The sequence below is a fragment of the Dysidea avara genome, chromosome 10 (genome assembly GCF_963678975.1).
Source record: "Dysidea avara chromosome 10, odDysAvar1.4, whole genome shotgun sequence".
In the NCBI taxonomy this organism is placed as follows: Eukaryota; Metazoa; Porifera; class Demospongiae; order Dictyoceratida; family Dysideidae; genus Dysidea; species Dysidea avara.
In genome coordinates, this window is record NC_089281.1 from 25241463 (window position 1) to 25255037 (window position 13575).

A 13575-nucleotide genomic window follows, 5' to 3' on the forward strand; every position below is an offset into this window, starting at 1 on the left:
GGGTGTCACAAAACATATGGCACTCTATGTAACTGATTATAGAAACTCCTACTAGTTTAATATAATGTCTAATAAACTATATCATAATCTGGATGACTACTATATACAGACTATAGCTATAGGCCGTCACTACTAGACTAACTACTCCTAATTACTGACATCTGTTTTAGTTATAGATTGTTTTAAGCATACCTTAATTCTGTCATTGATGCAGTATGTATAGAGTTGTTGGAAGGTTATTTTGACTCCGAACCAAACTGGCAGATCCACCAAATTTACATAAAACTTTTATTATGTGTTGTAACATTCAATGCACTTTAAACCTGTTACTTGTTGGACATTTCTGTATGTTTATGAATAGTGTAAAAGAGGGTAAGATACTATAATAGGTATTCTATCAAGCATATAGCAGATATCTGAAGTATGTATCTTGAGCACTGCATGTGTTTGGGATTCAAGGTTTCAACAATGGTACACTGCATTGAAAAAGCGAAGATCATGTTGTTGGCACTGATATAAACAACAGTTTTATTGAAGCACTTAATAGTTTGGTATCAAGTTGTGATCAGCTTATTTTCTGTTTCACCTTATTCTGTTAGCTACTAATGTATAAGTCTCTACTGAGTTCCTGTTTGTAATCCAAAGGCTGCAGCATATGTTGTTGTCAGATCTTCAGTGTTGGTCACTGTAAAGCTCTAATAATAAATATAGGAATTGTAATCACCTACATGGATACAGAAAGTGCAAAAGCATGATGACAAAAGTCCATTCCTTTTCTTCTTCAACATGTTTTATGTCAGAAAGCTTGTCATTGTCAGCTGTAACTGAAAATAATGAAAATTTTAATTATCTTTTACCTCAAAAATTTATGCTGAGCATATCTTCAATGTTATAATACATCCTATTAACAATTGGCTTCCCCTTAATACACCAGGTATCTATGCCATTGATGACACAGCTGGGTGGACTGCTTCCCACAGTTAACACCAGCAGTGTTGGGGGTTAAAAAGTAACTGCCCCAACACTGAATGCCAGGTTGTTAGTTAACAGCTGAAGGCATGTGCTTGAATATAACTACAGTTTTTTCAATACATACATTGACACTGGTGTTCTGCTTTATATCAAAAACAGCTGAGCTGTGAAAAAATTGAGAGTGTGGCCCCAAAAAAGTCAGGCAAAAAACGTGAAAATCAAAGGTGGCAGCCAAGAAATGGCTGTAATGTTGTAAATCCCAATCAGATGGTGTGACAATTAAAAATGGTTGACATTAGCATCATTGCATGCCAATTCTTGGCCACCACCCTTGATTTCATGACTTTCACCCTGGCCTTTTTTGGGAGCCACACCCTTTTTTAAAAAATCACAGTTCACACCTTTAGAGAGTTCAGCTACACCTCAGAAATATTGCATGATTCAGTGCAGGTTGCATTGAGTGGCATACACAAGAAGCATGTTTGGATGACAGCAAATAAGGGCATTAATGGGTACATTATGAATGCTCCTCCCACAGTCTGCTGTCCAGAAATGATCTGAGTTGACATATGAGTTGACTTTACTGGACTGGAGCTATGCACATTAGATACTGCTTTTCCTAGAAAGTTTTGAACTTGTATGCTATTGTAACAAAAGGGGAATACCAGTAGCTGGTATTAGGACAGTTATAGGTTGTACAGCAAAATTAATTGCAATTTTCCATTGTCATTATATTGGTGACACAGTTTCATGTTGAAAGTGCAGCAATGTAGTGTTACAGAATAGGCACAAACACACACCATTGACCTCTGAAGTGAAGCCATCCACTGGATGATGCTCCCTGCCATTGGTAGTGTACCAAATCACAGCTATCTCTTCTTCTCTCGTGGACATGTCATTTGAAGCTTGTGTCTGCCTCTTTTGACTATGCCAGTACTGATGTCATCATCAGCCTCCACAAGCTAAGGAGAGGGTTAAAGGAAGGTTCATAACTTTTGGCTTTTAGGAGGGACACACCTTTGTTCATATATGGCTTGGTTATATATGTATACTCCAAGCTTGTTTGTAAAAATGTGTTGGAATAATCAACATACTCTAATAGAACAGTCAAAATTTTTGGTATGGAGCATGTAATTAGAGTTTTTAAAAAATGGATATCATTTCCCACTACAGCCTCTCTTGCTGTGTACCCATTCTAGCAAATTGACTACCTGGCACCCTAGCTAGAAACTAACTATAGCATATCAACACATTCTTAAACCATTTAATGCTTTGTAAAGACACCAGAGTAAGAGCACTGCATCTGCTTACAATCTATTATACATGAACAGTAGATAGTGAGGTTATGCATAACTGACAAAAATTATGAAGATAATACTAAGATAAATGTACAATACATACATGAACCTATAGTGTGCTCTGACACTACCACATGCTCACATTTATGTTAGGTCAATAACTGGTATAGTGTCCTTTGAGGATGAAAAACTGAAAGTAGATGATACATCATCTCCAGCTTTCTGTTTTTTGGTTGGTGGCTCACTATAGGGTTTGCTGCCTCTCAGAGATTGCAATGAAGTTAACAAAGATTGCTTAGTTTCACGCTTCTTAACTTTCTTCTCATAGGACTCATGTGTCTTGGTAATTACAAGAGTGTGGGGGCTTCCGACTTGCACAGTAGTGTGTGTGACATCAATAATACCTCGTATCTGCTGTTCAAGATGCTCTCTTCTTTTCTTACTCATGCTAAATCGGTGAACCCTTTCATTGGGATGTTGTAGAAATTGTTTCAACAGAGCACAATCATTGCAAGTGCATGAAAACTTGACAGGACGAACATAGTTTGTTGATGCAGGTATACTCTTGCGAACAGAAGCTTCTAATTTGGATATACAGAAGGAAAGAAGCACTACAAGTGGTCCATCAATTGCAGCTGTTTTGCTCATATCCAAGATGGCTGGTCCAACTGTCTTCAAAATTGGATAGCGGACTAGCTTGCCACGTAAACTATTGGCGAAAGAGACAAGCAAGTTGTCATAGCCAAAACTCTTAAGAACCTTCACAATTCTGCACACAAACTCTTTGCTTCTGTTACCTTCCTTCGGGCGGCCATAGCAATATGCTGAAGATGATGGTCGGACAACAGGAGTAGCATCTGGTTCACTGACCAAGAAATTAACATACACAGCTGCAAGGCATTTGTAAAGCTCCTTCTGCTCATCTCCTGCCTGGTCAAAAGTAGTCTTCAACAGAAACTGGCAGTAATTCTCAACTGTGTCAGATGTACACTTTTCAAACATGGCCTTCAGAGGAGACTTGAGGAGGCTCCACCCATGCTTGTCGCCTATAGTTGAAATGATACTACAAAAGGAATTGTTCCCAATAATGTCACTGTAACTGCTAGTAGCCTTTACAATTGTATCCAAGCACTCAACAATCAATTCCTTATTTCCCAGCTGCAGCAGTGATTGCAAAAACTTAACAAATGAATTTGTATCTGAAGTATTGCACATTCCTGTCATTATCTCTTTGGCAATGTCAACTAACCCAGTTTGATTCTTGGCGTTCTTGACATCTTGTTCGAACAATTCAACCATGTTATCAAGGCCTATCACGGCTGCACGCTGCTTCACAGGCCACAACAACAATGCTGCCCAATTGTACTGCTTGTCAACAGTTGCACCTTCATTTCCTGTTGCTTCCTCAAACTCTTCTTCATCAGGATCTACAGTGTCGAAAAAATTTTCTGGAACAAAGGAATCTCTGCTGATATCAATCTTATAGGATACCTCCTTTCCATCATAGGACCTGACGTTTTCAAGAGTAAGCTCTTCATCACAAAGCTCTTCAGCAGTATAATCACCCCAGCCATTATGATCAGCTGACCAGTTCTCCGTAAGGTGCACATTGCCTATGTAAAGATCAAAATTGCCTTCAGCCTTCGCTTGGACCAAAACATCAGCCACTGCCCGGTCACCATTCTTCAATAACTCAAAAGAAAGACTGGCTTCACAGTACTGGTGTTCCAACATAAAGGTCATCATCTCTGGAGAATCTATAGAGATAGCATCTTCATTCCAGGCTGTCATAGCCGAGATAATGGTTGATACTTGTTTCTGGTTATCTGCTGGAGCTGGGCACTCCTCAATGCCTCTATACAACAAATTGTATATGAGACACAATCGATAGCCCTTAGTGACTGGTTTAATGTCATGTTGACAGTCAGCATAAAATGCTGCAAAGTAAAAGTTGTAGCAAGCTTCAGGACCACCAAAGCTGTACTCAGTTTCCTTTCCTCGATGGAACACAGTCAACTGACCACCTTCATAATCAGACGGAAGTTGTACCACCAGCGTCCCAAACATCTTATCTGCCTTCTCTGTATCTCTGTGCTTCTATAAATAGAAAACCACACATTTAGCATATAATTTCATCTAGTTCACATATCCTAGCTGGAAAGTTTAAGGCTACAAAGCTGATTAGTATCTTTTAGTGAATTTAGTGATTATTTGCTAAGCCAGACAAAAATTACTACAGTGCTCCATCTACTATCCAAACAGTAGAAATGACTGCTCTATTAGAGTATTTTGTCTAAGATGTATGTTCTATTAGAGTATTTGAACAGGGCTCCGTATACAAATGAATGGGCTTTGATTATCCGAACTTTTTGATTACATATATCTTCATCCCAAGGGGGTCGCATAATCAAGGGAGCACTGCATGTGGCCAGTAGGAGAGACCCAATTTTACTTAAACTATTCATCATCACAACCATTTTGTATTTACATCAGTACTAACCTTGAAAAACCCTCCAGGTTCATAGAGCAGCATTTTGTACAATTCATAAGTAACAGTCATTCTTTCACTACACCCAAGTTCTGTCCTCAGTCTAGATGATAATGCATGTAAACTTTTCTCCCAATTTGGATTATTAATAGAAAACTGTGACGGATTCAGCTGCCATGTGCAGCGGACAGATGTGTCAATGATAGTCTCCTCTCCCCTACCAAATGGTGCTCTGCTTGCAACCTCTATCAGCTCCTTAGCTTGTGTCTCACACAGTGGCAGACCAAGGATAGATCTACCAACAGATAGCGAAGGTAAGGGCATAGAGACCATTCCACCTGCAGTGTAAAACCCGGGTCTCTTTACTGACTTCAAGGTGTCAACAACCGTATGATAGTAGGGCTTCTCCTTGAAAAAACAAAATGGGAAAAAAATTAAACACCAAAAAAGCACAACACACCCTACATGCAGTACAATAGCACATAAGGCCTCGCACAAGACACCAGCAGATAAGTAGTGCCTGATCATCAGTTCAACACTGACGAGCGAGCTGACGACTTAGCCATCTTGTGCCAGCATAGGTTTATAAACCCCAGGTATAATATAGACTCTATCTGGGGTTTATAAATCTATGGTGCGAGGTACGCCGGTATGCTTCGTCAGCTTACTTCAACTCTCTTTTCTTTTTTGTTATAAAACTACGCCATCATCCACTATCTTGTTGGGTATACTATTCGTAACTCTCAGAAGTAAAAATGGCAGTCGCGCCAACTAAGTACACGTGCTAAATCCCGCGTTGAGTATCACGTGATATCACGTGTTATCGTGAACCAAGCCTTGCAGGGGGTTTCTTTAGACTCCATTAGTGGGTGCATGGCACGTGCCTACAAATTTAAACTTTGTACAAGATCGAGGGATGTGAGTATGAATCCTCCTGCAGTTGTTTGCTGAATATGAAATGTAAGGAGGGGGGCTTTAGGAAACCCCTTTGGATTTTACACAGTACTTGAAATATTAAGAAATTGAAACTTCAGGTCTCCAGAATCTGGGATCTGTCATGAAACAGGACACATTTTAAACTTTATGATAGTTTCTCACATGATAGCAACACTTAGACTATAACATTATTTTTATTTTGGTGAAAAGATCGAGATACTCTAATAAAGCAGTCAGGAAATATAAACTACTCTAATATAACAGTCACTTAGCTGTAGTGGAAACTCCTTTTCAAAATTCCTGTGTACGCCCCTGACCACCAATCCATGCATGATTGCATGGGTGCACTTTTTCTATAGCCTGCTAGAAATGAAATTCTGGCCCTTAGGCCAATGAAACTTGATTACCAGTTTCTCGCTCAGATTTTTGAAAAATTGATGCGGGCGGACGGTTATTATTCATTATTCATTATTTTCTAAAAGCACAACACCCACCCCAAACATGAAGATTTCTGCCAAAAAAAACAGGGAGATCTAGCTACATTGCATTAAATTGCTAAAGTACGTTACTAATCCATATAAGAATATTCAGCTATCTAAACAAGTGATTTTCCCATTAGAGTATAGCTGATTGCTCTATTAAAGTAAAAGTGACTGCTCTATTAGAGTATTTCGATCAGAATTACCAATAATGAAATTCCATGCGGGTATATAAACAGTATGCGGGCGATGACGCGAAACTGCTAATCAAGTTTCATTGGCCTAATATAGTCCTTGTATGCCATTCTAGCTATATGACAATTTACAGGCTCATAACTGAATGACTGTCACCATAGGCGGCGGAAAGGGGGGGGGCTAGGGGGCTAAAGCCCCCCCTAGGTCTGCTGAGGGGGGGCTTAGCCCCCCCCCTCAGAATGATATCACACCGAAATTATCTTTCTTGGAGTGGGGCTGAAAACCGTGATAAAGATCGAGATACTCTAATAGAGCAGTCACTCTAATAAAGTAGTCAGTGTGTAGCGAGCTATGTAAGGATTTTTATGTAGTTTATCAGCTAGAAATGGTAGCTGGTGAGGTGGAAAGCTCTTGTGAGTTGGTTGTGACCTTTTTTTTTTTTTTTTTTTTGGGTCTCACTTTACCAAACTATAGAAATAAGTCTGCATGGGTCAGCCCAGCCCCCCCCTCATATCAACTACTTCCTCCGCCGCTGCCTGCACCCCCTGCACATACTTATTCTACCTATAGTGCACCCTCCTTGTTAAACCCTGAGCTGGATCAGTATAGCTACCACTCTGGATTCACACTCTAGGTACAAGTCCCAAAACATTCATAGTCCTGCAGAATAACTGGCTTTTTTGGCTGAACCTTGCAATATGGTCTATATATAGTTTGTTTTATGTCACAAAATATTTCTCCATACTATATATGGACTACTCAAAACCATCTGCTAGACATCGGCAAAGTGGGATATTAACTCAGGAAATTCTAGTATTTTGGTCATTTCATGCTAAATTATCAAAAATTTAAATGTTAACCCACTCTTCAAATTTCTTCAAAATTGGCACAAAGACAGTGCATCATGAGTCAAAATGATATACCAAGTTTCATTTGATTCCTTGATCACATTCCGTGTTATGCCTGTTTGTTTGTTTTACTGTAGATATTTTACTGCATTTGTGGTTGCACAATACTTCTAATATTTATCTATACAATGAAACCTATCCAACTGGATCACTGTATAATAAGGTCACCTGATTTAAACTGACCATTGTAACAGTCTCCTAATTGTGTCATTTGTGTACACAGTGACTTTAACATGTTTAATGCAACCACCTCCTTTCAGGGGTGTAGCCAGGATTTTTTGAAGGGGGGTTCCAGACCAGCATTGAGTTACCAGAAGCAGGGGTCTGGGGGCACAGCCCCCAGCCGCTGAGAGACTTTCAATATTTTAATGAATCAAAACTCAGCAAATTGCTATATTTTATGCAAAAGTACATTAATTGTGATGCATATAAGTGCCCCGCAATGAAGGTAGTACTAGATAAAGCCACCTAGTGGAAACAGACAGCATAACACATAGAGACACATAGTAATCTGTAAGTGATAGTTATCTCACTGTGGTATAAGAGCCATGAATCCACTGATATACAAATGGAATGACTTACAATCAAAACAATATAACTATACAAATATGCATAGCATGAATTCATTTTGCATAACACAAGTGATAAACTACTGGAGCTCTATATCTTTAAACACTGCACACCAAAGCTATAGCAGTATAAGGTCATGCTTAGTTTTGCATTTAATGTTAGAATGTCTGAAAAACTTCATATGGACATGGATATATTTACATGCATGTTCTATTAGAGTATACCTGACTGCTCTATTAGAATATAAACCTGACTGCTCTATTAGAGTATATACCTGACTGCTCTATTAGAGTATATATATCTGACTGCTCTATTAGAGTATATCGATCTTTTTAACAAGTTTTGAAGAAGCCTAAGGCTCATGTTACCTCTGTAAATCCTTCCTTGAGAGATGAATGCAAGCTTTATCAATTGTTGTGCTGTGCCATTACACTATATTACTCACTCATTTTGTCCTGCCACACTAAATGGTGTGTTAGGATCCTGCTTGCAGAAGTCAAAATTTTACAGGGGGGTTCCTGAACCCCCCGGAACCCCCCCTCCCTACGCCCCTGTCCTTAATAAGGCAGGCCTGGAAGAGGTGACTGGAATGGGCAAGTTCACTATTACTTTTATGCTGAGCAATTAAGTAAACTTATACTAGATAAGTTAATGTAATCTCATTAACTAAATGGTTTTAGATATAAGTAAATTGTCTAAGTTTTGTTTTCAACCTCAGCTTGACTTTCTTCTTTGAATAGAGCACGTGTAAAGTAGTAAATGATGGGATCCATGCCAAAATAGCCAAGCTGCAGATAGAATAGCCAAACTGTGAAGTAAATCACCAAGAAATTGCTCAAATGATTAAAATTTCAGCTAGACCAATACTTTTTACTTTTAGTTTATAGCTAACTCTGAATGATACAGTTGTAGTACCACTACACCCTTTGCACAGCTTGACTGTTATAGATTTGTTGTAACCGAGCACTGTCGATGTCCCTGTACATGTCTAGCACTACATTTCATAGAACACCAGCTATATATGTATGTATATGCAATATACATGTGCACATTCAGCATGCACTATTATGAACTATTTGTAAAACCAAATTTGTACCCCATATGCATGTGTGCCATACACACATATATGGCAGGCTATTTCTAGCCCCAATATATGCTGTTGATAAATACCAATAGAGGAAATCATTAGTGAAGCAAATAGGTGGCAGCAGAAAAGACTTTTAAGTTTATGCAATATAATGCGATGGATGCTCTTAAAGGCTGGATTTGTGTCTTCCACATGCAATTGCCAATCGTATGAATAACTTTGTTTCTGAAATTTTTCTTCCTCCAATGCTCTATGTTAGCTATAACTCACAGCTGACAAAATTTCATTCAATAATTTATTTCATATCTAAATTAAGTTATGTATTATTAAAGTGGTAAAATTTTGGGTGTGGAAGACCTTTCTTGCAAATTGGTAACAAAATGGCTAGTATGTTGAGCACTTTTATATCATTGAAAGTTCCCTTTTGCATGCCAAATTGTAAGGTTACCAAAATTCTCATGCAAGAGGAGCAGCATGCAAGTGTAGGAGAATAACACACCTTAAAGAATTTGATTTGATGGCCATTTCAGTGAAAATAACAAAAGGTACAGACAGAAGTGATTGAGCAGAAGTGATTGAGCATGTAGGAACAGACATAACGTTAGTACAAAGGGCATGTTGTGATCTATTTACTGTACGTAAAAAATGTTGATTAAGAGGTAGCACACAGTCATACATACGTGTGTGTATCCTATATAAAATATAGCTATATAGAGGCTCTCACAACACTATTCTGGACACCTTAAGACTCCACTATACTGTTCTTATTGGAAAGTTGCCCTGATCTCAGAGGCTTCAGAATAGTATTGTGAGAGCCTCTAGCAAATATAGCTAGAGGCTCTCACAATACTATTCTGAGACCTGATCTCAAAGGCTTAATTGTATGTGTGTTTAATACAAATGGGACCTTAGATAAGTATTCTGATTATCAGAGTGTCCACATTTCAGGGTATATAGGGGGTACTAGAGGCAGCTACTGTACTGCATGGATACCACACATGATGCCCCAAATAAGACATAACTTCCATTATTTCTTGAAAATAAGCTAAGTTAGCTAGATGATAGTGAAACAGGTATGAAGAATTTAAACACCAGACAGTTAATAAGCATATATAGATGAAATGCTATTCACTGTATAGTGAGTGCTTTGTAACATACTCTGCAAGTATATAGCAAGTACTAGTTTTTGAGTTTACATTTGATGATCTACATGCATACATGTACATTAACTTCTTTATGAATAAAACTCAAATTCTATCTTAGCGCTGCAATGTTATGGTTAGACTATTTTGTAATACTGCACCTGATAAATTGTTTGCGCTTCATGGATTTTAACTGGAGAAAGGGTGTATTAACTGAGCTTTTCCACACCAGCAAACCAAAAAGAGGCAAACCATTATCACCGAGACATTTGATTCTATCATAATGATTTAGAAGCACTCAACAGGAAAAGGCTGGAATTAAATTTCCTACCAGAAAACTGTGTTTGTTCTCTCAAGTCTAAAAGTAATGGCTTAAGCTGAAACAAATATTTATTTAAAATAAGTAAACTAAAGAAAATCAAGAGAGCAAATGTGACCGGGCTTGTGAATATAAGGCATGTGAGCACATATAATTTGCCTACTTTTCGAACTTTAATCACCCATAACTTTATGTACCAATACGCTATAGCTTTGAAAATTTAAGCGGGTATTAAGCAATGGATTGGCTTTATAATGCAAGTAGCAGAATGCAAATATTTTACTTCAATACTGAGATATGTCCTGTTGTGTGACAGGGTATAGTTTGTGCCCACAGGCCCTATAATGGTTATTGAGACATACATAACAACAGTATGCATAATGATACCTTCAGGGGTTTATGGGACTACAGTTTTTTCTGACATTAATTAGATTTGTTAATTGGTCAACAATTTTGGGTAAAACTGAAACCCACAGAAGCTATTATTTTTGTGAAATTTGTATGGTTGCTATGCAGCTAATTAAACTTTGGTTGCTATGGCAAAATGCCCAAGGCTGACACCTGTCCACCAGGTGGAATATTGTTTTAGGTATATAGGACAATCTAAAAGTGCATTAAAATAAACTATAGACCATTTTGCAAACTTCACCCTGCTGTCTGCTGGACTATCAGTTTTTTTTGTTTATTTTTTTCATTTCAGCACCCTTATATATATGATTATTCACGTGACTGCTGGAACACTAGCAATAACCTGATGCTTTATCATCACCTTAATACCTGACTGTGCATAGAACATTGGAGGAGGATGTTTAGAACATTACTGGAAATGTCACATAATATGATCTGTTCTATAGAATGATCCAGAACTATACAACTAGAAAACATAGAAACTATAAACAATTTTGTTATCTTATAATATATAAAAAGCTTCCTATATGTTAATTGATGTTGTACAATTGCTCAGTGTATTAAGAATGTTAAATAATAGTGTTCCACTGCTAAAAGCTTGAGCTGCTACTTTACGGTAGTGGAGCACACTTTTATAACTACAAACTTTCTGTGTCTCACATTTTTGAATAAGTTTTAAAATCTAATTTTGGTTTCCCCGAGTCATTTGGGGTTCTTGCTACTATATAGCTGAGGGACCGGAATTAGGGAACTTCTAAGAAACAAATGGCTTGGTCAAAATGAAGTAGCTATAGTTACTGTAAGCTATAAATTTTAAACAGCTACTATGAGAAGAAAGACTCAAAAATCATACATTAAACCAAACATTCTGTGCATGGTACAATATATATAACCATAGATAATAGAGTAAAGGGATAGGAAACGCAAGCTATTTCCGGTTTGATTTCCGTTACGCGTGACTTGAAAGGACAAGACAGTTTTGTGAGAATTAGTGTTCTAAGCAGCGTAAATAGTAATCCAACAGACTACAGTAAGTATTTAGGCCTATGTGAGAGATTTTGGCGAGAGAAATCAGACCGTAGATTTTGTAACAAAGCGTATCGCATTAACCGTGATTGTTACACGCTATCACACTTTCGCTCATCGTACCTTCATGCCTCGTCCATACCGCTTCTTTTATAGCCGGTTCCACTTTCGAATCTTGTGGTAAGCTAGGCGTGTCACCAACACAGTCTTTTACCGTTGCGTTGTACTGCAAGGTGGTTTAAACTTTTGGTTTAAAATGGAAGATACTTAGTCGTTTCTTCAAGCAACAGTTCCTGTTTTGCTCCGATATTTCCTCTGGTTCCCTCTGTTAAATGGTAAGGAATAGGTTTATCACAGTTAAAAGGATAGAATATATTTACGAAGAAAGTAAAGTGGTTTAAAGTAATTTTTGGGCCGTTTTTTTCACTTTCAATCTCCTTTAATTTTGCGTATAACTTCCTTGAGGGTTGGTACCATCCTATTTCCCTCGATTACTTACTTGAGTTCACTGTAGCGAAGTTTCACAGTCGTTGGTTACAAAATTCTGTCGTTACAACAATTTGTTTCTCTTTGATACAAGCGCAGCAAGCGTAACGAGTATGTTCGTGACGTATTACACGGAATTCCAATAGAAATGTACGTATTTTGTGACGTCACGTTATTGCGTTTCCTATCCCTTTACTCTATTATCTATGATATAACTAACATAATTATATCTATAGTTCAGAACTTTACACTAAGTATACTACGTATACACCATTGTATACAGTAAACTTTTGCTTTACATGCAGAGGAGGAACCTCAAGGATCACTGCTCATAAACATATGGCAGATATTAGCACCAAGTTTCCTTTGCACTAATTGTGAGAATTAAGAAAGCTAAAAATCGTGAAATTATGCAAATACTGGTAGTTTCTCTACATGCGATATCTGCATGCATAGGAAACAAGTAATCTGAAAATGAATCACTATATATATATAACCAAAATAACAGAATTCAAAGGCTGAAATTAAATGATGCTTGTTAGTAGTTCTTCATCCTTGAAGGATGCTATATATAGCTAGTTTATTTATCTAACACTGATAATTAAGTGTGTATAGTGTTGTATATGTATAGCTTTTAATAAACATCTTCAATGCACTCAATCATAGTTAGAAATCAAAATAATATTGATTTTTATGTAGCTATATAAGTCATTCCATTTTCATTAGTGCATTCATGTCATTCTTAGTGCATTCATGTCTGTGCATGACGGTGATGTGCATGTGTAGCCTCATGCATACACTTGCTAGCTGAATCCCTGCATACATGCATGGGGTTACACAAATATATAAATAATCCACTCTAATACATTAATTCATGCATGAATTATAGCTAATATGCATGGTGCCAATACTCTATGTACATGTACTAAACCTTTCACTTGTATCGTATATGTGACCGGATTTGTGAAAAGGGGTCTTCCACACCAATTCTATAAACATCAGAGATCATATATGACTTAGTGTTCAGCTAACATATAAACAGTGAAACCTCTCTCTGTTTAGCAATTTTTTCAGAATTTTAGGTTTATATGGCTATATATTTGCTGTATTAAAATGTATGTGTTGGGAATTGAAGTCCTTATATTTTCTACCATGCATGTATAGCTATATGTCATAATTGATGCAAGAAGACTAGCTGTTAAGAGAGTTGTATACCCTTCACTAACTGCAGTACATGTGGTCTGTTTGTTTGGATTGCTAT

General features: G+C 37.5%; 1 protein-coding gene across 2 annotated transcripts; it reads right to left on the reverse strand.

Annotated features, from left to right (window-relative positions):
• Positions 1-2226: 2226 nt before the first annotated feature.
• LOC136268546 (uncharacterized) lies at positions 2227-5544 on the reverse strand. 2 transcript variants are annotated; one of them, XM_066063922.1, is made up of 3 exons: positions 5427-5544; positions 4771-5163; positions 2227-4367 (listed from the first exon to the last, which is right to left on the reverse strand). In XM_066063922.1, the coding sequence occupies exons 2-3, from the start codon at positions 5089-5091 to the stop codon at positions 2415-2417; spliced, it is 2274 nt and encodes a 757-aa protein (XP_065919994.1). In that variant the 5' UTR covers positions 5092-5163; positions 5427-5544; the 3' UTR covers positions 2227-2414. The 2 variants fall into 2 exon arrangements, with proteins under 2 accessions (XP_065919994.1, XP_065919993.1); XM_066063921.1 differs by having other exon boundaries at positions 4771-5166.
• Positions 5545-13575: the final 8031 nt, after the last annotated feature.

Coding starts and splice junctions, on each gene's coding strand:
- LOC136268546 (XM_066063922.1), bottom strand. CDS start 5,091: ATGGTCTCTATGCCCTTACCTTCGCTATCTGTTGGTAGATCTATCCTT. Junction 4,368..4,770: donor AACCTGGAGGGTTTTTCAAG/GTTAGTACTGAT, acceptor TTCTATTTATAG/AAGCACAGAGATACAGAGAA.